The 26,032-nt window shown below is 36.4% G+C and overlaps 1 protein-coding gene across 1 annotated transcript in view; it reads left to right on the top strand.

The window, feature by feature from the left end:
• CNTNAP4 (contactin associated protein family member 4) overlaps positions 1-26,032 on the top strand; it is a 230,621-nt gene that overhangs the window by 104,441 nt on the left and 100,148 nt on the right. Inside the window, exon 4 of the mRNA XM_054579166.1 lies at positions 20,562-20,709. Within this exon, the coding sequence (XP_054435141.1) occupies positions 20,562-20,709 (148 nt within the window). The remainder of the gene's footprint in view (positions 1-20,561; positions 20,710-26,032) is intronic.

Raw genomic sequence — 26,032 nt, 5'->3', positions numbered from 1 at the left:
GTTGAGGACAGGAATGGTGCAAAACTAATGAATGAGCAAGGAGACCTGAGAAAAGTTGTTTCATAGGACAAAAGAATGCTGGTGATCACTGAGCTGTTACTCTCAGGAGAATGGTGGGGAAGGAGATTTAAATATTAATGGAAATGGAGCAGGCAGAGTCAGTGGCTACTGGACCGCCTTTCCAAGGAGAGAAGGGCCGGGCATGCAATAAAAGAGGAAAGGACCTTTGGAATGTTCCCAGAGCATGCATCAGATATGGAGTGCACAGGTTTGTTTGTATTATTATGCATTTCTTAGGATAGAATATATAGCAACTGTTACATACCCAAGAGTTGCAGTAAATAACCAAAAATAATAAGGCCTGCACTATAAAATACTAGTGTTACAGTCAATTCATAAATTCTGTCATTTCATGAATACAATTTCATGGTTGTAATCACAAGCGTTATAAATACATAAATGAATAAATGAACACATGAATATATGATGAGAGAGAGATAGGGAGGGAGAAGCAGGGAGGAAGAGAGGGAAGAAGAGAGACAGGGAGAGGGAGGCAGAGAGGGGGAGAGATTTTATGCTAGAGAAAACCTTAGATTTATGTAGTACAGACTGTGTAATACTGTGTACTGTGCTTCTACCTCGCCTTAAGTCTCACTCAGCCATGGGCACTCAGATTGCTTTCAGCTTGCAGCCACCATGCTGCAAAGAGCATGGTGTGCCTGTCCCTTATGTACCTTATGTGAGAATCCCCTTTGGATATCTGACTACAAACAGAATCACTAGGTAACAGGGTGTATGCATATTGATGGTTGATCAGTGACTGCACTGCACAATGCAAGGGTGTTCTCAAGAACAGCTGTACCAGTCTACACTCCCACCAGCAGTACATGCTGTTTCTATATCCCCACATTCCTGCCAACATGCGCTAGTATCCAGCTGACTTTTGCCAGCCTTTAAAGCACTAAGTGGTATTTATTATTGTTTCTTAAAATAATAACGTTGAGCATTTGTGCATATATCTGTTTTTTTTCCTCTCAATTTGCTAAGTATGTGACCTTGGATGTCACTTTCCCCTCCTAAGTTTCAGTTCTCTCCTCTGTAAAATGAGGAAAAAATAAATTTCTCTCACATACACTGGTCATGAGATGAGTTAATGCATAGAAAGTCACACATACTAGGTCTGCAAAATAGTAAGCCCTCTGAAGGAGTTATCTGTATTTGTTGTTATTCCTGGATTTGATTAAAAATATAATTTATCAAAAGGCACATTTAGAAAGCTGTTAGGGTACTGGGTAATTAGACAATTGCGCATAATAAGAATCCAGTTTGGGGACGTCCTCCCGAGGTCATGGGGAGCCACAGTGAGAGGCAGCCCAGAAAACCGCACAGTGGGTAACGTCCAGACTGGGGAATTTTGGTAAAGGAAAGAGGCTAACAGTAGGTGGAAAAAGAGTAATTTATTCTGCTTTTCTCTTTTTTGTTTACATTTCTATGTATAAGTATTAGAATCATGTCATTAAAAATGGCAAAATAGAGGAAGTTATAAAAAGAGATGCATGTTTATCACTTTAAAAAAGCTATTAAAACATTAATGTATTGTCATGTTTATTCTCTTCTTATTATGCTTAACTTTGAATTAACTTATAAGTATGCTGATCACACAATCCTGTATTATACCTAAGTAGTGAAGGGAGCATGCTGATTTTTCAATGGTCTGCAAAAATCACCATTTTAATTGATTCATAATATTCCATCAAGTGCCATGTGCCAAGGTAATTACATTGTAGTGCTCTGAACTTGAAAATAATTCAGTATCTTTAAAAATGTATAGTATAAATTACAAAGTATTTTAATCAAATGGGTTTAGATGTGCTAACATATCTTATTGTGAGTTAGTGTGCTTAATAATACCTTATATTTGTACAGTCCTGTAGAGAGTAAACACCTTTAGTAGCATTATCTTCAAACTGCACTGTGATGTGGGCAACCTGGGTCTCATCACTATCTTAGGGACAAAGGAACCAGCCAAGGAAGTGCGTTTGAGAATGTGCCTTAGATCTGACCTTTGGCAGAACCTGTTCAGGGGTTCCATCTGCAGTGCATTTCCTTAATACATCATTCATTACTTCTTAAGTGAAACAGCTCAAAGCAAGTTTACCTGAGGGGCTGAATTAAAATCTTTCAGTACAGGTGGGTGTTTGAAAAGCCTGATAAATCCTTCTTAAGATGCACACTATGTGGTATCTTTATATAAGGCTCTGTCAAGGTTTTTGTGAGCATTAAATGAATATGTGAAATTGCTTAGCACAGTTAATAGACATATTAAAAATTTAAGATTTAATGCAAGAATTGCAGAGTACTTTATGTAAACATGCATATTTGGAGTTCTTCGGAGCTAATGGCCATGACATTAGAGTAAAGAATCTATGATAAATGTATGATAAAAGCATTCTGCATGAGCACTCAGCCCTCACTGCTGAAGGTAATGTTGGGTCACATTATCCTGGAAACCCCTGTGTAGCCACAGGAGTATCATGACTGCTCCTTCCCCGGGGTCCCTTGGTTCTGACCAGTATAATGGCTGAGCAAAATAAAATGGAGAATTGTAGCTTTCACTATCATTAATTTCTAAATAAGTTATTTTGGAAACATAATGTATAGCCTGTAAATGGTCCCCAGATTATGCTTTTTTTTCTTGCGTAGCTGAAGAACATAATCTACGAAACTGAAAATTTTATCCAATGTAATTTTTATTACTATAGAATGCACTACAGTAAGTTTCGTGCCTTTCAACAGGAAACTTTCAAAACATGTAAGTAGACCAATACTAAAAACAAAAGGCTCCTACATACATGAATTCCTATACTCAGCACAACAGTCACTGCCTGCACTTGCTCCGTTCACACGAATAAAGAGAAGAGCAAGATGAATGCCCTTGTTCGCATCCCCCAGCCATCAACCCGTGGCCAGTCCTGTCCATCCGTCTGCGCCATAGACTTTCCCCTACCTTAGTATTTAGAAGCAAATCACAAACATCCTACTCTCTTATCCTTAACTATTTTAGTGTAAATCCCTGAAACAGAAAAGCCTTTCTTAAAACGGAACCTAAAAAATTTAACAATTATTTATTTACGTCATCAAATATCTAATTGGTTTTCAAATTTCCAGCAGTTAACTGGAAAACCCATTTTATTATCAGTGTACAAGTGAAGAGATAGCTTTTCAAAGACCTCAGTCTAATACAAAATAAAGAGTTGTATTAAGGACAGTCTTTGGATGCCCGCGTCGCTCTCTGCGCGTGCACTCATGCGGTATGGCCTCATTCACCATCCCTTCCCCAGTTGAGACGCGAGTCCCCGGAGTCCCTGAGGACTCGCCGAAGGTATACATGTTCCGAGCAGCTACGCCTATTCTTATTCCTAGGGTCATGATTTTCTTACCTGAGAGAACAAAGCCAGAATAGGTCACTGTACCTGTTATTTTTTTGTTCAAAATTGTTACATTTGTGGTTTAAGAATATGTGGCTGTTCTGGAAGAATTCAGAAGAAAATTTGAATGTATAGAGCAAGGGATTGTACATTGAATATTGAAATAAGAAAAATATTATTTAAGTGTGAAAGAATAAGCCCCAGTAGGGTGTCCCTGGAATTCTGGTAAAGATTGCCCTCAGATTCATTCATTTTAGTGTCCTTATCTAGAGAGAGCCATGGTGCGTTCAATCGGGCTCTTTAAGGAAATGCTTATGGTTACTCTACGTGTTATAAATCTTGTGGTTTTATAAAATTCAAGTAAGCAGCATTTGAAAACCTGTACAATATAATTAAAACCACATGCAATGCTTTATAAACTGACTTTAAGGATTCATATAGATATCTATAAACATCTATGTTTAGATTTTTAAAATATTTTTCAAATGTTCATTAATTAGTCTCAGTTGCATTGAAACAAATTATATGGGTGTTTAGGAATTTCTTATTGCTGCATGGTGCAATAATAACATTACTGAAGTATAATTTCCAAAATTTGTATTCAAACACAAACTAATTAAAAAAGGAATAAAGCTCTGCATTCAAGAAATTTAAAAAAATTTGTGTAATATTCTGGTAGGTATTTTCTGGATATTTTGTCTTAAGGTTAAAAATGTTGTCAACTACTAAGTATTTGGCTTCACTTCCTAAATGGGATTGTCACTTTGATGGAAAGACATTTAGAGGAGTTGCTATTTCTCTTTCAACTGTTCGGCTGGGAGACTCTGATATTAAGCCCAAACGATGCGATTTGTTCAGACTAATTAGCTGTCGGTGACGGAGGGGCATCTGGGGGCTCATCGCCTCGCCACACAGCAGCCGTCGTGCACTTCGCTGAGGCTCACTGTCACCCAGGGAGGTGTTCCTCTCTTTATTTACTTAATTCCTTCTTCAAACTTTGGGAGTAATTATTTCTAGCCCTAGTTTATAGATGAAGAAACTGAGGTTTGGGAAAGCATCACATTGAAGTTTCTCCAGCGATTAAGTGATAGATCCTTATCTATTATGAACCATGATAAAACTTCTTTTTCAGGGTGAACTGAAGTCTCCAGGTCAAAGGTTTAGATGGACACCCTTAATTTCTCTTTTGAAGGGGGATTAAAGCTTATTGATCTTTCACTTATTAAAATAATGATTATTGGGGCTTGAAAAAATGTCTACAAAGATAACAAGAGATATTTGAACAGGGAATAAATGAGTTTGTGTTGTCTATGTTGAGTAGAGGAAGTATTTCCCAAATCTCAGGTGTTCTGGCATTAAAAGTGGAACACATGCATTAAAGCGTTTATGCTCTTTGCTTTATTATCTATATCAAGATACCCATGGGTATGTGAGCTATTAACTGGTTACTTTTGTTATTTTGTTATATCTGGTAGTATTTCAAAAGGCAATGCAAGTAGGCAGGTGTTGTTATTGATTAAAATAAAAACAGTTTTATGCCAGTTGCTCTAACCCAGTGTCTGCTGCATGTATTTTTATTCACTCTCTGCTCCCAGAGGACAGATGAGTCGGTCTCTTCGGTGAAGAATAGGTTAAGAAAGTCTGCACATTTTTTGCTTCCCTGATTACATTATTACTAAATAAAGTAGTGTCTCTTTTGAATTTTTGTAACGAAACTTTAATTGTGTGACCAAATTATAAAGAATATGAAGGTCAAACAACCCAAAATAATACTGCCTTGTGTTTTTGCCTATGCATTCTAAAAATATTTGGTAAAATCTAAGTTGGCACCAACTTTAAATAGGATACTTCAGAGCCATTAATCTTTGTGTCTGCTGAGACTCAGTGTTACATTGAGGCACACTTCATAAGTCACACAACTTCTCTGAGTGACAAGCTAGGGAAGTTCAGGTTAAATGGAGATACAGTGTTCACCAGTTAAATGAGGTATGTAGTATTTAATGCTCTACACAATGTACATTACAGAATATATTAATGTACATACAATATACATTAATAGTATAGTATATTTAACATATATTTAATATAAATAATGAATGACAGAAGCCTAAATGAGAATCATTAACTCTAAAACTATAAGGAACAGTAAGGGCTGATTGAACTCTATCCACACTTTTTAAACATTTCAGTTTTTCAAATTAAGTATAATAAAATTGATATTTTATTTTATTCTGCTAGAGAGATTGATTTTTTTAGTCTCTTTATAAAACACATATTTAAGTTTCTACTTGGGAAAACTATTAGCAATTCATTTAATAAATAAATGGCATTTTGAAGCACTCTGAAGGCTAATCAGTGTATTAAAAAAACTATAAAAACATTAATAGAATGTAGAGGTAAGTGAGGAATAATTTACTTTAAATTTTATAATATCTCTAATAGAGAACTTAGTTTTCTTTCATCATTGAACAATAGTTATTTTAATGGTAATGGTCATAAGAATGCCATTATTCTTTGTAATCTTAATGATAAAAAGGAAAGATGTTAATGGAGCTCTTTATGGCATAATGAGTGATAAATTATATGATATCTAAAATCCAAAGTTGAAAGGTACTTCTCATGGTGTTCTTAATGATCTATAAAAAAAGCACAAAAGTGGAAAATATAATTTTAATGGGATATTCTTCAAAATCTTCTCTTTTTGCTTTTGGACAAATACATGCAAATTTAAATCTTATCTTCACTGCACTATTTCTTAAAGCGTTAAGGGCTTATTTTTTTCCCAGTTAGTATGATTATTTTCATTCAGCCTTTTACGTTGAAGTACAATACACATCCAGAAAAGTATGAAAGTCATATATCTATGCAACTTATCAAATTATTAAAATGTAAACTCACCTGTGTAAATATTGCCTAGGCTAAGAATATTGCAGTAACTCAAACAGCTCCTTTCATGTCCTCTTTCTGGTCCTGCCTTGGTTTTTTCCCAAAGTATCACTGTCATGATTTCTATTGCCTGTCTGGAATTATATACTAAAGAAATCAGTGCATTGTATACTGTTGACACCTGGCTTCTTTGGTTAACATGATGCTTGTAAAACACATCCATGTTGTTGTGTAAAGATATAATTGACTCATTTTCATTGCTTTACAACATTTCATCCTATGAATGTAGCCGAATTTGTTTATCCATTCTGCAAATGGACATGTGAGCTGTACTTTGGGACTATTTTAAATAATAGTTCAAAAACATTTATATGCCTGTCTTGTGGGACACTGTGCCTGCTTTTTTGTTGTATACATTCTTAGACTGGAATTGCTGGCCCATAAAATAAATATATGTTTAACTTTAGTAGAATATGTGAAAGACTTTTGATGGAGAGTGTATTAATTTACACTCTCAACAGCAGTGTATGGAAAATTCTATTTGCTGCATATTCTTGACAACACTTGGTATTGTCAGTTTTCTTTTATTTTTTGCTTTTTATTGTTTCCCTCAATTTTAGCTATTGTTTGGCATCACAGTCTGTGGTTTTAATTTGCAGCCCCCACAACTAATGAGATTGGACACCATTTCATAGATTTGTTAGTCTTTTAGATATTTCTTTTGTCCCTCTTTTTCTTATTGCTTTGTAATTCTCTATGTATTCTGTATAATGATGTACTGAAAAAATAGGTTCTCCCATTCCATGTCTTTTGTTTTCATTGTTTTAACAATATCTTTAAATGAACAGAAGTTCTTAACACGTAATGTATTCTGATTTATCAACCTTCCCTCTAATGGTTAGTGCCTTTTATGTCATACTTAAGAAATCTTTGTACTCCTCAAAGTTGTGAAGATATTGAGCTATGCTGCCTTGTAGTGACTTTATTGTTTTGCCTCTCATATTTAGGTCTATAATCTTACTGGAATTTATTTCTACATATGATTTAAGGTAGTGCTCAACCTTCTATTTTATTCATTCATTCATTTATTTATTTATTTTCCAGTGTGGGCATCCATTTACCTAGCACCATGCATTTTAAAGACAACCTCCCCCCAACCCAACCGCCGCTCTGCATGGCAAACATTGTCAAAAATTCACTCTCCATATATGTTGAGTCTGTTTCTGGATTGTCTGTTAGGCTCTGTTAGTCTGTTTTAGTAACTGTCTGCCAATATGACATTTTCTTTTTCTTTTTTTTATAATATTATAAATCTTGATAGCCAGCAAATAAACTCCTCTAACTTTGTTTTTCTTTAAGAGTATTTTGGTGATTCCTGTCCCTTTCTACTAACAATGTATGAGAGTTCTTTTTTTTTTCCCCTTTTTAAAAAGATTTTATTTATTTATTTTTAGACAGAAAGGAAGGAAGGGAGAGAGGGAGAAAAACATCAATGTGTGGTTGCCTCTCATGTACCCATTACTGGGGATCTGGCCCACAATCCAGGCATGTGCCCTGAGTGGGAATTGAACCAGCAAACCTTTGCTTGGCAGGCCGGTGCTCATTCCACTGAGCGACACCAGTCAGGGCGTGCCCCTTTTTATTACAAAATATTTCATTACAAAATCGTAAGTATGTAATTTTGTAGCATAACAACATCACACTCAAGCACATCATATGATATTTTAGGTGAAATGTTCAAATTAAAACTATAAATTATTACACCCATATTATTATCCTACTGACTACACTCAAGCAGGTGTCACTTCTGCTGAACCCAGTGATACTGAAAGAAAATTTGAAAGTCACCCCTTCATTAAGTAAAATAATTACATTTTGCGGTTACAACTTTAATTTTATGTTAGGATTAGAGCACAGAGTTAGAAAATCGTAAAGCTAGAAGAAATTTTAGATAATTTCTGTATGAGAGTTCTTGACATTACACATCCTCACCGGTATTTAGTGTTGTTAGTGTCCTGGATTTTGGCTCTTCTAATATTTATATATAAACTTCTATCTAGCAAATTTGCTAAACTCACTGTATAAACAAATTTTATATGCAGAATTATGCAACCTATGAATAATAGCAGTTTTATTTCTTCCTTTCCAATCTTTAATACCAGTTAAATCTTCTTCTTACCTTATTGCACTATTTAGATTATTTATTACATGTTGAATGATGGAGTCTCAGCATTTCTTCTTATAAGTGATATTATTGTACAGATTTAGAATTTCCCTTCTTGGCTAAAAGTTTTAATTATGTTTAAATGTTGAATTGAATGCCCTATTGGCATCTGTTTGGAAGACCATATTTTTTTCAGCTTAATTACATTAAATGGTTTTTAAATATTAAGTAGTCTTTATACTATGTCTGGAATAAACTTGATTGAGCTTTGATTGATTATACCTTTCTATATTTCTATATTCTAGAATAATTTTGCAAATTTTCAAAGGATTTTTGGAACTCTGATTGCAAATAAGGTTAGCTTTTATGTTCCTTGTTGTAAGATTTTTTTGTCAGATATTGATTTCAAAGTTTACTTGCCTCAAAAAACAAGTTGGGAAGCATTCTTTTTTACTTCTTTGTGAAGGTGCTTATTTATAAGATTGGTATTTTTTCCATAAATGTTTAGAAGAATTCACTAGGGAAGACACCAGGGCCTGGAACTTTCTGCATGGGAATGTTGTTTTAATTATGGATTTAATTTCACCACTAGATAGAGGACACTCAGATATTCTCATTTCTCATCTGTTTTGGGAAGTCACCATTAGCAATTTGTTCACTTCATTTTTGGTATTATTGGCATAAAATTATTCAGAATATTCTCTTATTATCATTCTACTTTGTGTTGTATCATAATAAGATGCTTTTTTTTTTTTTTTTGCATTCCTATTAGTGGTTATTTGTGCCCTCTTTTTTTTTTTTTTTTTTTTTACTTGCTTTGATCAATCTAGCTTAGGTATCATTAATTTTAATGATGCCTTACAAAACCTTATTTCTATCATTTACTTCCTGTTTCATTCCTGGTTTTAATTTGCTGTACTTTCCCCCTAATGTTTTAACATCCATCTTAGCTCATTAATCTGACTTTTTTTCTGTTGATGTCCCTGTACTCAACAGCAGTGACTTCTCTTCCACTTATGATATGGACAGTGTGGGTGGGTCCTCTCTTTCTCATTTTTCCTTGGATACCATGACTAGAAATTTATTAATTTTAGCAGACTTTTCAAAGAGCTAGCTTTTGGTCTTGATTTTTTTCTAATATTTTTCTGCTCTTAATGTTACTAGATTGCAGTCTGATATCTATTATTTCTCTTCTTCTGCTTATTTTAGAGTTTCTCTACATTCCTTAGTTTAACATGGAAACAGATTATTTAGATTTTGTTTTTTTTGATACGTGCACTTAGTGCTAGAAATGCTGTTATATTCCACAAATTTTGATAAATTGTATTTTTTATTTTCATTTAGACCAGTTTTTAAAATTTTCACTTGAGACCTCTGCTTTAACTTTTGGGTTATTTCCAAATATTTGGGGACTAGCTATCTTTCTGTTACTAGTTTCTGGCTTAATTTTAAGAGAATACTTTGTATGATTTATATTCTTTTAAATTTGTTAGGGTGCATTTTTGCATTCTGTCTTGGTGAATGTTTCATATGAGCTTGTATGGAGATGTTCTCAGATGGAATATTCTAAACTGTCAATTAGACCCAGTTGATTAATAGAGATATGTAGGTCTTTTATATTGTTACTGTTTTTGTATCTCCTTGATATATCGGTTACTCCAACTATAATAATGGATTTGTCTATGTCTCCTTGTAGTTCTATTAGTGTTTGCCTCATCTATTTTGACTCTCTCTCATTTGGTACATTCCCATAGAGGATTGCTATACCATCTTGGAAAATAGATTGCTTTGTCATGCAATGTTGTCCATTTATCTTTGATAATCATCCTTGTTTTGTAGTCTTCTCTGTCTAAAGTTAATATAATTACTCCAACTTTCTTTAGATTAGTGTGTTAGTGTTAAAGTAAAATACAAAATGAAAACCAAACTTGAAAATTTCCTAAGCAATTTAAGCCACGTAAGCAAAATTAAATCTATTTTATTTCATGAACGTAAGGGAAACTTGGTTTGTTTTTATAAATGCCTCTGATAGTCATAAAAGAAACTTGCCATCTTTCTAAAAATGGTATAAGATAATCAGTTTTAATCAATTTCCTGCCATCTGAAAAACCCCATTGTAATAATGAATCTTCATAAAGGTTAAACATCTTCCTCATTTTCACCTTATAAGCCACCCTGTAACATCATGCCTTTGAGCTTTATATCAGTTTTAGTTTGAAAGCTTGCAGTTCTAGACCTGTTCTTCTATTCACAATAAACTCTTTTGAATTACTGTTTTATTGATCTGGTGGTTTTAATTTTACTATGCCTGATTTTTCAACATAAGCATGGTATGTCTTTGTCCCTTTTTAATTTATCTTAGTCTTTCTATTTAAAGTGGATTTCTTGTAGATAACATGTAGTTGAGTCTAGTTGTTCTTTGTATGCTGATGGTCTCTGTCATTTAAATACTGTATTTAGATCATTTACTTTTCTTTAGCTCATTCACTTTTAAAGTGATTATTGGTATATTTGGATTAATATCTACCATGTTTGTAACTCTTCTATTTGTTGCATTTGTCTTTATTTTTTGCTCTTCTGTTTTGATGCCTTATCTGAGTTTAACTGAGCATTTTGTATGATTCGATTATACTTTTAAAAAATTGTAGTGGCTGCTCTTGCCTAATCAAAGTTCCTCTTCAAATAACATTATACTACTTAATAAATAGTGCAGGTACCTTATAGCAGAGATAACAGAGTACTCCCAATATCTATCTCCCTTTCATTCTTTGTGACATTACTATCATTAATTTAATTTATTAATATGTTATAATCGCTCAATATATTCTTACCATTATTTCTTTAAATGGTTATCTTGTAATAAGTTATCTTGTATCTTAGAATAAGAAAAATAAGTTATTTTATCTGACCTTCTCTTATTTCTTCTCAAACACTCTTCCTTTCTTTACATAGAATCATGTCTGTGACCTATATCATTTTCCTTATGTCAGAAGAACTTTAAAATATTTCTTGCAGAGTGGCTTTCTAGCAATAAATTCTGTCAGGTTTTGTCTGAGAAAGTTTTTATTTCTCCTTTACTTTTTAAGGATAATTTCTCTGGATATCGACCTCTAGGTTTATTTTTACCTTTTTCAACACTTCAAATATTTCACTTCACTCACTCCCTATTTACATGTTTTCCTTTGAGAAGTCCTATGTTATTTTTATCCTTGTTTCTCTATAGGTTAATTATTTATTTTTCTCTGGCTTCTATCAAAATGTTCTCTTTATGTTTGTTTTTTCTGAAGTTTGAATATGTTATGACTCTGTATAGTTTTCATTTTGATTTCTTGCTTGTTTTTCTTTGAAATTTTTGAGTCTAGTTTGGTGTCCACCATTAATTTGGGGAAGTCATTGGCCATTAGTACTTTAAATATTTCTTTTGTTCCAGCCTCTTCTTCTTTACCCTCTGGTATTCCACTTCTGCACATGTTGCGACGTTTGCCATCATCCGCACAGTTCTTGGGTATTCCCTTCTGCTTCTTTTCTTTTTGCATTATACTTTGGGAAGTCTGTCTTTTCTTATTTTCAGCCTCACTGACTCTTTTCTTGCTGTGTTGAATCTATTGATGTGCCCGTCAAAGACACTCTTTACTTCTGTCACAGTGTGTTTGGTTCCCAGTGTCTCCCCATGGTCTTTCCTAGACGTCTCATCTCTCTGTTCGCACTGCCCATCTGTTCTTGCATGTCGTCCACTTTTCCCTTTAGAGACCTTAGCATATTAATCACAGTTGTTTTAAATTCATACTCTGATTGTTCTAACGTTTGTGACATATGGGAGTCTGGTTCTAGTGATCGTTTTGTCTCTGCAGACTGTTTTTTCTTGCCTTTTGGCATACCTTACCATTTTTTAAAATTGAAATCTGGGTATGTTGTGTCTAGTAATGGGAAGTGAGGTAAATATGTCTTTCAGGTAAGGAGTTATATTAATATGGTTAGGAATTGGGCTGTATTTAATGTTTTCTATGGGTGCTGTAGATGCCACAGGCTTCAAATGCACAGAATACCCTTGTTTTAGTCTTTCCCTTTGATTTTAGCAGCCTCTTCCCAGACTCTCTGGGTTTTGCAATTCCTTCAGTCATTATGCAGGAGTCTTGTTGGTGTGGCGGTAGGATGTGAGGGAATGAGAACATTTATATTCCAGTTAAGTGGCCGTGTCTCTAGTGAGGCTTTGTCTTGGAACTGTGACCTTCACTAGTGTTTCTCTGCTGGCACAGTGTCCCCTCTCCCCTGGCCCATTACTTCTTTTCCTGGCTTCTGAGCTTCCAATTTATATCCGTGAAGGCCTGGCTCCTGCTGATGCACTTTTTCCCTTACGTGTGGCAGGGAGAGTAGCGAACGTAGAGTGGGAGGAATGTACTTCCCTAATGGGGATAAGGCTCTGGCCAAGTCTTTTTCCTTGGACAGTTGGCCTCTGCTATGGCAAGTGCGTTGGGCATACCTCACAATAATTGCCTTTCCCCTTTCCTGCCAGAGTCAGGAGGAAATTCTCCCTGATCTTCACAGAGTCCATGGAAGGGTTCCTGGAGGTGGGGCCCTGTAAGGCTCTGGTCCTCGGGAGCTTCCCCTCCTCATGCTCGTCCACACTCAGCTGCCATCAGTTCATCCACATCACTACGGGAGTGTTCCTATCAGCTCAGGGCACCGGTGGCTGCTGCTGCAGGTGGACACGTCTCAGCTCTGATTCTTTGGATAGTCTTGTATCGCCCTATTCAGGGTGGTGGTTGGCCGCATGCATTAGTTAGGTCATAGACCTAAAATATTATTAAAAAAATACCATAGACCAGGTGGCTAAACAAGAGAGATTTATTTCTCATAGTTCTGGAGGTTGGCAAGTCCAAGATAAAGCTGCTTGCTGATGTAGCTCCTGGTGAGGCCCACTTCTTGGCTTGCAGCCACCAGCCATCTTGCTCTGTTCCCACCTGGCAAGTGAGAGAGAATTCTGGTCTCTCACTCTTCCTATAAGGACACTAAACTCATTATGGGGCCCCACCCTTATGACATCATCCAATGCAATTACCTCTCAAAGGCTGCATCTCTAAATACTTCGTCCTAGTGGTTAGGGCTTTAAGATGCAAATTTTGGAGGGTTGCAATTCAGTCCACAGCACCACTGTAACCTGTTTTCTAACTAGTCTAAGAAAAGTCATTGATTTTCAGTTTGTCCAGCTTTCTTATTATATACAGTAGAGTGATGATTTTCAAGGCCTTTAAATACAGAGCAGATGAATTTTCTATTTGCTATGGTGTCTGTGTGTGTATTAAAGACTATAAAGTTCCTTTAAGGACAGATTTTGCCACTGTTTTATTATTTTCTGTTGGGTATAAGACCTTGTATATGAAAAAATTGTACAGATAATTTGGGATCTAGAGAGTTTCCTTTCTACAGAGTATAATTGCATTTGCTTCAGCAGGCAGCAAGGAGCACTAGACCTCCCTGACTGTCTCAGTGGAATTTCACAGATTGAGAAGACTGGAAGCTGAATTTTAATCTCTGTGAGGAGTTGTCTCTGTCTAACCTAGCATTTATTCTAAATTGTAGACCCTCAAAGTTAGGACACAAAACTGGGGAAGCTTACAGGGTATTCCATCCTTGCGGGATTGACACCTAAAATTTTGTCCCTAACTCCATGAAGCTGTCGGATCTGTTGAGATTCTCAGTGTCTCAGTCTTTCCTTTTGAGGAATCCTTTTGTCACCTATGAAGAGAAAAGGGCCTCAAAAGAACGTTCCACCTCTTTGGTTTTCTGTTTCTCAGACCTTGGACTTTTAATATTTTATTACCTCCTAGTGCTTTACTCCCTATTTTTCATTTTGGACCACCTTTCTAGCAGGAGGGCTGTTCAGAATTTAATAGTCTGCTACTACCATAATATGATGAATTTTTTAGTTAAAAGTTATTTTCCATCTCAATAAAATTATAGTCTTCCACAAAATTGTACATATATTATCCTAATATAAATTTAAACTTAATGACCTGTCCATGTATCTTCCATAAAGCAATTTATTGCTGTGTCTCAACAATGGTTATGGTCTACAGTGAAGGCTGTATTTTACGTGTGCCTTTTCTCTCCTGCCATTTGATCTTTCTGTCTTGAGAATTCAAACCCTTCTATGGTGAAAGAGCCTAAACAGTTTATTATACAACTTTGTGTCTCCCCCAATATAATATAATGGCTGACACATGAGACCTCACTGAAATATTGTTAATAATTTTGTAGCCCTTCAAGTAAATATTTTAAAGATATGGAATATTTTCTGAGGGATGGTAGAAACTTATTTTATATTAATAAAATTCTATACTCATTTTGAAAATTGAGATTTATTATATACAGAGAACAAAACAACTTTCTAATTTGATTTCTATACTCTCATTGCTGTTTCTCTATTACAGTAAGTGAATTACTTCATACTCACAAGACAGAATCAACTTTTGTAGATATTATTACAATGTCTTGTTCAACATATGTTTAAAAGTTATTCTTATCTGGGTATATGTTAGAAAATTTTCCACTTTTCATCAGTCCTCATTTTTCTTTGCTTTTCCTTTGCACTTTTTTAGATTAGATAATCTCTTGGGAAGCATACTTAGTAAACATTTATAACTAACATCATGAAGATCTGCTTTCCATGAGACAGCATGTTGTTGTGATATATTTAGTGTCTGCATGTCAGCTGACAGTGTCAAAATGAGTTGTACTTGTAAATAGGTCATATGTAAGTCAAATATGTAAGTGATTCTCATAATAAGAGAGGTCAGTGGATTTTTGTGCTTGCCTATTTGTCGTGTAGAATTGCTACTAGTGTTGCTGTTTATTTTGGTGGGAGCTGGACCAATTTTTATGTAATTACAGCATCTGCTACATAACCACATGTAACTGGTCCCATGTTTCTGATTTATTGCAGCAGCATTTTGGATCCCTTATGAATGATCTGCTCTATGGGCATTTCCTTTTATGTGTCTTGGTATTCTTAGATGAGTTGCTCAATTCATATTTGAAAGAGAAATTAATGCTATCACCCCTCTTTATAAACTTTAGAATCATTATAGAAATACTTAAGATCCTGTGAAAAACCTTAATTCATTAACCCCATAAATTATCAATATATTTTCAAACCATCTATGAATAACTCATTAAGTGTGAAAAATATCACGTCTCAAAGGAAAAAAAATGCAATTAAGGTTTTTTTAATTTTTATCACATAAGACGTATTACCTTAATTATACTTGTAGATATTTCATATATTTGATGATGTAATGACATATTCCTTTACATTCTGTGTCTCTTAGGAGGTTATCATTTATATGCAAATGTCCTATTGACTATTGAACATTTATCTTTTATTTTCATTCTACTCCAACAATTTTGAGAAAATGTAAAGTTTACTAGAACAATTGTTTTGTCTGTAAAAGGCAACTGGTAGAGCTGTGTCCCAGTTCAGTGGTAATTTAAGTTGCATTACTCTCAAGTGTGTCAAATATTTTAAATATAAATTATGAGAAAAATGAAAAAAAAAGCCTCAAATAAAATATCAAGTTTCCTCTAGGGTGAGTTATTTGCTTTCGTATTCTGTTAGAATAAGTCCTTTTGATCGCTTAGCTAAATTTTGGACTTTGGAGGGGAAAAAAACTCTGGAATTGAATTCTTACTCCACCATATTCTAGCTGTGCGGCTTTCGGCACACAACCTCTATAATTTTCATTACCCTCAGTTTTGAAGTGGGTAGAAAATGACTGCTTCATAGGGTTGAAGCAAAAATTAAAGCTACATAATACATTTCTGCTGCCTGATGCTGAGACACAAACTTGACTTTGAAGACATTTAGATCAGTGACATAAAACTGCTGCTACTTACTTCTCTCTTTGCGAGTTAGCCCTAGTGAGCTCCTCCTTTACAGTCTCTTCCCTCTCTGAAAAAGTTTTGACATAATACAGGGAGGTAAAGAAAGCACAGTTTATTCACAGATCAGAAGAATTTTCAAAGGTACAGTTTTAGCGTGGCGTGTGTTGGAAATGCAGAGCCCAGCCCAGCCCACCTACAGGTTTAGGGCAAGAGATGCAGGATTGAGAAGTCTGCATTTCTGCGCGGCCCCTCAAGTGATTCTGACTTACAAGGGAAGACATAAACACTCACATAATAAAATGTTTGAGAGATATTTAAACCCATGATTTCCTTTATGAGTTGTGAGGGCATGAAAAATCTTTATAGAGTTGAGGAATGCCTCCAAGGCAGAGGACATGCATTTGAAACCTGATAGTGTGCATAGGACTTTTTATTTATAGGGTAATAAAACATAAATCCCATGCCTCATTCACAAACATTTTGAGAAAATTCCCATTAAATGTTTGATTCCACAGCAGAATCTTTGTTATCTTATACAATTTACTGAAAATACTTCAACGCGTGGAGCAAAACAATACAAATATTATAGTTCAGTTAAATACAGGAGTGGGCAAAAGTAGGCTTACAGTTGTGAGTACACAAAACAGTTTATTCTTGTATTATTTATTATTGTTTGTGTTACAACTGTAAACCTACTTTTGCCAACCCTTGTATTTTAATTCATAGTAATGGTGCATGTTTTCCCAATGATCTTAGAAAGTTTATTTAAGGTACCCAGAGCACTACTAAATAATGTTTCTATCTGCTCTGTCACTGCACACTCTTTCTTTGTGTATGTCTTACTAATTATTATGAAATTAATACATACTCATTAAAAAATTTAGATATGGCCCTGGGTGGTGGGGCTTAGTGGGTTGAGCACTGGCCTACAAACTAAAAGGTCACCAGTTCAATTCCCAGTCAGAGCACATGCCTGGGCTGTGAGCCAGGTCCCCAGGTAGGGGCATGGAGAGGCAACAGATCGATGTATCTCTCACATATTGACGTTTCCTTTCCTCTTTCTCCCTTCTTCCCCTTCTCTCTAAAAAATAAATAAATAAATAAACAAATAAACAAAAATTTAAATATGACTGAAACATGCTAAGTAAAAAACCCACATCCCCCGCCTCAGAATTTCCCTCAACCTTTGTAAGAAAAAACTGCTTAAAATTTTGAATGTGCCAAGATATTTTTATTACATATACACACTAAGTATCTTATATTTCTTCTTTATGTTCTCAGTATTCAAATAACTCAAAATCAGTCAGGGAAATGTGAAAAGCTATTGTTTGTAGACCCATTCTACTTGCCTATTGCTACTGTTACTATGCATCTTTTTCCCTGATCCCTAAAGATGCTGTGATCATCATAGTGGCATCTATCTAAGTCTAGGGAGTTACATGAATTTTGAAAAAAATGTGAGCTTTTTTGGAGCTAATTCATCATCCAGCTGTTCATTGAAAGAAATCATAATTAGGGATAGTATTAGCCTGCGAGTGGCACCCAGGAAAATAGAATCAGAGCATAAGAGGGTCTGATTAGGACTGAATGTCTATAGACCAGGTTCTCAACCCTGAATGCACATTACCCTGATTTGGAGAGCCAGTGTACACACACAGTCTCACACACACACACACACACACACACACGTGTTCAGGGTATGAAATTTTAGCCAGAAGAATAGAATGGAATTTTGTAGAAGGGTCTGGTTATCAGAATCCAAATGTCTATGGAATTAACCAATGTTCTATTTATGTTCTGGGAAATAATAACTAGAAATGTGGGCCTAATATGTTTGAAACACCTTGGATAACTATCCTTGCTGTGGGAGATATAGCACACATTTGCACATTCACATTTGACATGCCCTGAGAGGTTCTGTAATTGAGAAATCTGTTGAACTTTGTTTCGTTTTTAAGCCCAGCCTTTCCCAAATATTCACATACAACAAATGCCTTATGGAGAACCACCTTGAGCCAAGCCTGTTCTACGTACTGTGGATGGAAGGCAGAAAAGGTCCCTGCTTTAGTGGAGTTTTGTCTTCTAGTGTGATAAGATAAACAAATAAATAACAATCAAACAAAAGAAGACCCCAAATTAGGAAAATAAAACAGAAAGATAAGATGCAGGCATAGCGTATACACTACTTTAGAAGCTGGAATCAGAAGGGGCCTACCTTAGGTGGTGATATTTTGACCAAGGCCTGCAATGACAGGATCAACTGGCCGTGCGGAGATCTTACGGGAAGAGCCCTCAGAGAGGAGCGAACAGACCAAAGGAGGATGGAGCTTGGCTTCTTCAAAGAGGTCCGGTGTGGCTCACACATAGGGGGGGAGTTTGCCAAAGACTGTGTGTGTGATAAGGAGTTTGGACTCTGTTCCAAGTGGTAACAGAACAGTGGGGGTAACACAGTTTAATTACCTTTAAAATCTTACTGAGCCCTGGCTCGCGTGGCTCACTTGGTTGGAGTGTCATCCTGTGGATTGAAGGGTTGCAAGTTCTATTCCCAGTCACGGCACATGCCTGGGTTGTGGGTTTGGTCCCCAGTTGCAGTGCTTATGAAAGGCAACCTATCGATGTTTCTCACATCGGCGTTTCTCTCCCTCTCTCTCCTTTCCTTAGGTGAAGATTTAAAAAAAAAAATCATACTGACTACTCAAAGGAGAAGAGATTGGGGATGGGGATGGGGATGGTGACAGTGACAGGGAACAGAGGAATAAAAAAGTAAGGAAGAGCCCATTGAGGTAGACCTGGTGAGATCCTGCATTGTTGGTCACAGCTGAGGTGAAGAAAGATGCCTCCATTTTTCATATACTATGGAGGTGCCATCGCAGAACTGTGTGGTGTGTGAGCCTGAGAATTGGGTATATGAGGGCTTTGGTTGGGGTGGGGCAGGATGTAAAGAATTGATTGATGAGGGGAATCAAACCAAATTAATTTGACTGTGAAACATCCAAACTTTTTTTTTTTTTTACATATTAGAAAATGTTTTTGCAAATGCTGATAAAGGGGTGTTTGTGAAATAGAAAGAAAAGTAGGCAAATGAAGAAACTCCCCGGGTATTGGTATTTCTAATGTATTTGCCTTTGCCTGTGTAATCTACATGGGGTTGACCTTATTTGTTGATGCAGTTTTGGGAAGGGGTTGTAATTGAGCCTGAAAAAGGTAGTACCATCATCCCTTATTTTGTTTCTACATATGCTGATTGTTAAAGTTAAGTAAAAGGAGCAGGAGGAGGAGGAGGAAAAACAAAAATATAAATTTTTGAGAACAAGTTTCAGCTTCATCCTAACTTTTTCCTATATAAAGTGTTACAATGTGTTATGTGGGAGAAAACAAAACCTTCTTAGTGTTTTTTGGTGCTGTAGTATGTGGATTTTTCAGCTGAGCTATGTGAGGTAGATACATCCTTATATTGTAGAGGGAACATAGCTCCTCATATTACTGTATAATAGTTTTACCAAATGCCAGAGTTTTTTGTTGGTTTATTTCCCCACCTGTCTGACCTTCACTTTCCCCACTGCAATTTGACTATACTTGTCTAGCATCATTCTCAAGGGCTTTCTAGTTTTCAAATTCTAGAATTTGTAAGTCTAATTAGAGGTCTTTCCAAATTATTGTTGCTTCCAATTTCCCTTAACAATTTTTAATGTGCTTATGCAGCAGTGTTTAACAACCTGATACTCGAGAGTATATCTGACTTGCATGTTGGGTAGTACCTTTGTTTATGTTAATGAGTAAGATGAGAAAATGAATCAACAGACATGTCATAACCTTACTCATTCATCAATGATGTGAGCATCTTTGCTAATCATGGTTTTTGAAATATGGAAGATTTTCTCAAGTTTTTGTACTATTCACAATGTTTTAACTTTAATCTGCATTTTATAGAAACACACTTTATTGAAAGTATCATAGTTAAAACCTGGCTTAATGGGGATGGCAGAATTTAAACTACTCTGAATATAAAGAAAAGTTTAGGCAATAGGAACCTCTGTGGATGGGGAGACATTACAACATAACTGTTAATTCAATTTTCTTAAAGAAGGTAGCCATCATTATAGTAAAAAAGCAATTCAGACATTGCTCATAGACATTCAAGGTGACAAAGTGAAAAGAATATACTTTGGGTACAATGATTTCCTTCTTTCCCTTCCTTCTAGGGTTTCTCAGGAAATGCAAATGCAGACAGTGTTGTGTACTACCGGCTCCAGCCTTCTATCAAAGCCAGGTTTCTGCGCTTCATCCCTTTAGAGTGGAACCCTAAGGGCAGAATTGGAATGCGAATCGAGGTGTTTGGATGTGCATATAGTAAGTGATTGTTTATGTAACATGCTGCAATAGATATCAAAGGAGATGATTTAAAAGCCAAACTCCATGCAGAAATTGGCTTTGTAGATATGTAAAGAGATGAAATGGAATGGTTTCTGTGGAAAGCTTTTTGTGTGCCCATATATGCCAATATAGCTTTTATATTTTAAATCAGAAATGGAAGCATTTTATGGGTAGACAAATCCATATAGAGAGATAGGCAAGTATAGATAACATGTTTGTAGACATATGTGAATCCATTTATCCAAATCTAGAATTGTCGACTAGATCCGAACTCAAGTATTAGAGCTTCTCCCCCACTGGAATATCTTTGGATGTTTCATTCGGGCACTCTGAATTTCATAAAAGAGACAACATTCTGTTTAGTATAACCAGTGATCTTTAGGAGGCCAAAGAATGTTTTTTCTTTCTGCAGCCTAAAAATAATACACCATGCAACTCACTTATGCTATGCTCTCAGCATAAATTCTTCGAAAAGGTAAAGACCTCTGCCAAAATATAATTTGTGTTTGAAATACTTTCACATAGAAAAGAGTAGAAACCACAGATTTCACTTAGTCTCCTCTTAATGAAGCATTTTTATTACATCTTTCTGTGGGGCAGGGACCTAAGCATTATTGATAGCCTACCTCAAGCCTCATCATCCTGTTGACGCTCTTTTATTCTAGAACATTGAGTTCGTAAATATGATCAACAGTCATAAGATGAGCAGTCTGAGGTTTGGGGAGAGTCAGTAATTTGGCCAGTTTCTCACAACTAGTACACGGAAGAATTGGAGAAGAATCCAGAACTCTTCAATTCCACTACATCATTTCCTCCAGTAAACCTTGCTTATTTTGTGTATGTATAAAGGGAGTCATTAAAGCTTCCTTTACACATACACGTATATTGTGATGTTTGTTAAGTTAGGTTTAGGTTCACTTTATTTAAATACATGCAAGGAAGGCAGAAATTGTCACACACAGGGCAAGGAACTTGTTGAAGTTGTCTAAACTGTGTCAGACAGAGAACCCTGTTGTACAGATTTCATGGGACACTGCATTCTCAGTGATGTTTCCAGTATCCACAACCACCAGCAAGCATTCTATACCTGCTCGGGCCTACAGGCTAGTAATCATAGTATTGACATCAAGAGTAATAATAACAATAGCAGCAGTACTAATTTTAATAGCATTAATTTTTATCATTCTAAAAATAGCAAATTTTTCTTGAGTGCCTATTACATATCCTCACTATATTAAGCAGATGGTTATTATTAAAAAAGTCCAGATAAGTATCATTAGGTAGCTACTCCATCCCCCTACTTTGCAAATAGGACAATGCACACCCAGAAAGGACGACCTGCTCAAGCCACACAGATAGGAAGGGACAGAGCTGGTGTGCAGCTGAGCTACTGACTCCAGAGCCCACGCTCTTGCTCATGTCCCTCCAGCTGCTGAGTCACCGTGATGAGCCACGGGCAGCTTGCCTCTCACCATCTGCCCAACTTCCCGCTGGTTTTCTTGGCTTCAACAATTCAGTTTAGCTGCTCCTGTTATGTGTTAGTTCCTCTCTTCACAGTTGGCACACTTAAATTAAATCACCCCTAAAAAATAATCCCACCCCAAATTTCAATTTGGGAGCACAGAACTCAGTCTGTCTTACTTGTCTTTGGATTACAGAGTTTAGCACAATGGACAGTTTGCACAACAAAGTTCAAAATGCTTCACATTTTTCATTAGTCTCTCTTCTTATTCAGAGCATCCACCTTGCAGAATATTTATTTATCATGTGTAATAGCAGCTAACAGTTATGGAGCACTTATTCTGTGTCAGACTTGATTTTTATAGATAATTCTAATTTAATCCAAAAAATCACCCATTTAATAGAGTCTTAGAAATGTTAAGCAATTTTCACAGTAGTACACACTTAGTACGTATGCAATCTAGGATGTAAATCTGTTATTGTTGACACTGTTTTTCTAAAACTAAAGCACCACTCACATTGTTTCTGTGTAAGTAACTGCTGCGGTGCAGGTTCCTTTGAGTTCTCTGCTGCCATGTGTTTACTGATAACTCAAATCTCCCCCGCACTTTTATTGATCTAAAACCCTGGGGATCATTCTTTTTGTGGTGACTTCATTTGCTGTTTCTTGGAGTGAGCACAACGCCCACGTCTTTAGTCAGCCTTCTTTGTTGACCCACAGTCGAAGAAGCAATACAGGGAGCCCACCTGACTTTAACGCAAACATAAACACATATGGTGAAATGAGATTTGATAGGATTCAGTGTAAAATGACTTGTATAATTTTGGGTAAAAGAAAAAAGTAATAAACTTAATGGGAAAATACTCTCATAGATTACCTAAAATGGCCTCAGAATGGGTTGGATGAGAGTGCTTTATGAGATTGTATTTGATCAAATTGACTTTAATTCCTCTATTACAACATAGTCACACTTGATAGCATCAGCCTTATAGAATATTAATTTACTAAAACATGGTACTATATAAACATCATTTATTAAACACTTAATATGTGTCAGATACTATCCTTTCTGGGCATTTTCTGATTTACTCCTAACAATATAGTGAAGTAGAGCATGAGTATTGCCATTTTATGCAAGAGTAAGAGGAGGCAAGCTGAGTCGTTGGCTGAGTGGCTTGCTCTGGGTTGCCTGGTTCAGAAATAGATGGGACCACAGGCTTCCCCTTTCCTGAAGGAAGGTGCTATCGGCACAGGAACACAGCTGCAAAGCTTTTGTCTGTTATAGTCCAGATCTAGGATGAGACCAGATTTTCTGCAGATACACAAGGCTGTTCTCCTGCCATCCCTAGAAAAAGGGAAGTGGTGCTGGGGGGTGGGCAGCGTCTCTCTCCTGGGTCTTGTGGGTCCATGCTGACAAGTAAGTGAGCCTCTCATGAGCGTGAGGGAGTCCTGGAGGGTAGCATGCAACCCACCACCTGTGTCAAGTCCCCAGGCACGGGGGAAAGTGAACCTTAGAGAAATAAAGAAGCTTGTCCAGGATTACACAGCCTGTGTGAGATCTAGGATTTAAAATCAGATCCTTCGCTTTCCAAAGCCAGTGCACTTGACAACTAGATAAATCATATGTGCATTAACCTTTTAAGTATTTTTTGACACTTGTTGATAGAGATTTCTACTAGATATTGGGTATAGGGAGAAATTGTAAAATAATATATACTTTAAATAATACAAGATTATTTTGTATACTATTTTTGCTCTCTAACATTAGGTTTATTAACACAATCCTTTCACTCTACAGAGCAAAGTACAAACACAACATTATCTAAGTTGCTGCAGAGTTACAAAACTCAAAGCAAAAAATTTATAGTACTGCCTATACAATAAAAGCCAAAAAAACAGTGTACACATGGCTAAGATAACCCACAAGACCACCATGAATAACAGCCACAACAGGGCGTCTGTGATGACCCCACAGAGCTAGCCGTCGACTTGCTCACCATTGGGAAAGAGAGAGAGAGAGAGAGAGAGAGAGAGAGAGAGAGAGAGAGAGAGAGGTGGAATGTGGGTGTGTATGCATGAGTACATGTGAAAACAGAACAATTTATGGCAACTAATACGGTCTTCTGACCCTAGATCAGAAGAGGCAATGTTATGAACGTTGTACAAACTCAATGTAAATTATTGTGGCATGAGTGTATGTAGCATGTGAGGGATAAGTGACTGATAAATTGATATTAATGTAGGAAAAATGATAGCAATAGATTTTGAAACAAAGATGTAGACATTTCACATGGAGGCTGGGCGGATAGTCCAAAGAGGAGGAGGGGTGTATCCCAGTCCAGCACAGGAATGAGGACTGCCTAGAGGGTCAGTTTGTATTTGAGAATGGTCACTCAGACTGAAATGCTGGGTGCAGGTTGGAGGCGGCAGCTCAGTCAGGAGACTTCTGAACTCCCTTGTGAAGTGATGATAGAGCCTCAAACTGAAGGACCAGGATTCAGGAGAGCAGGTTCTCTTGACTAGCATCGTGTTAAAAATATGCTGGGGATATCAGATCAAGAGAGCTTAGTGATTGTGTGTGAAGGACACTGAGTTATCAGATTTGAAGAACTCTCTGGAAGGTGGTGCCATTTACTGGGAGGGGGCACTGGAGAAAAAACGAGTTCCAAAAGGGCACAAGAAAGAGAATTAATTCCCTTGTTGACGCAATTGAATTCAAGTGCCTGTGAAATTGAAAGGTTGGAACTCTAAACCCTCTGGATTGAAGATATTTAATTGCAATCTATTTAAATATCATTTTTTTTGTTATTAAATCATAACATTTCCACTTTTGGCATTACTGTTAATAATAAAAGTATGAAGTTCTGTGTTTGAACGACTACTCATGTCTTTGAAGAGCAGAAATGTATTTCTATCATAATTAAAGCGAATCCTCTATACCGTTTTTCAAGTAGTGTGCATTTTTATGCCAGGCTCTGCTTGTACTTCATACACGTGTTTGCTGAGAGTATAGGTGGAAGCTGGTCCTGTGAATGTTGCAGGGAGAGTGGCTATTGCAAGAACCACACATACTTTTACTGCTCTCTATCCCAATGAGTTAGAGCAGTAACTTGTTACGAAGGAGCATCAAGTGAATGGGAAATCCATATCAAAGAAGATGTTTTATTTTATTTCAGTAAATGTGAAGTTGTTCCTTGGTTAATGAGAGACATAGGAGTTAAATTTTATGGGTTCAAAGGGAAAGCATAAATTTCAGATGTCTTAGCCATACCAGTTCTGAACATGTTTACAGACCTAGACAAGAGATGTATGTAATGAAATAACTTGTGGAGGAAAGAAAATGTTTGATGATAAAGAAATAGTACTCTATTGAATGTCCCAAAGGAAAGTAAGGAAAGGCAGGGAAAGGAAAATAACTGGGTGAAAGTATGTCTGAGATGTCCTTAGGAAGCAGCAATCAAGCCACAGGAGATAATGGTATTTAATTAGGGATGAATTGCTGAGACAATTGCCCTTAGTAAATTCTAAGTTTCTTTTCTCTAGTTCTTATGTGAACACCCTCATTTTGCAATCCATGATTATCCCTTCCTCATCCTCAATGAAATAAGATCATCCAACTGCCCAGCCATGCTGAACTCATTTCCACCTCTCTCACGTGCCATGATTTTGTGATTTATCTAGACGTAGGGTGTTTGGACTGTGCCTCAGATGATTGCCATGCCTCCAGCTTTCCTTCCATCAGAGGCGTCCAGCCTGCGGCCTGGGCCGCGTGCAGCCAGGGGTTGGCTGTGAATGCGGCCCAACACAGCGTTGCCAGTTTACTTAAAACATGAGATT

This window comes from Pteronotus mesoamericanus, unplaced genomic scaffold (assembly GCF_021234165.1).
Source record: "Pteronotus mesoamericanus isolate MK-2021 breed Mesoamerican mustached bat unplaced genomic scaffold, CSHL_Meso_final contig_52, whole genome shotgun sequence".
Taxonomy (NCBI): Eukaryota; Metazoa; Chordata; class Mammalia; order Chiroptera; family Mormoopidae; genus Pteronotus; species Pteronotus mesoamericanus.
The sequence above is the reverse complement of the archived record's forward strand: the minus strand, read 5'-3'. Positions and strand labels throughout refer to the sequence as shown.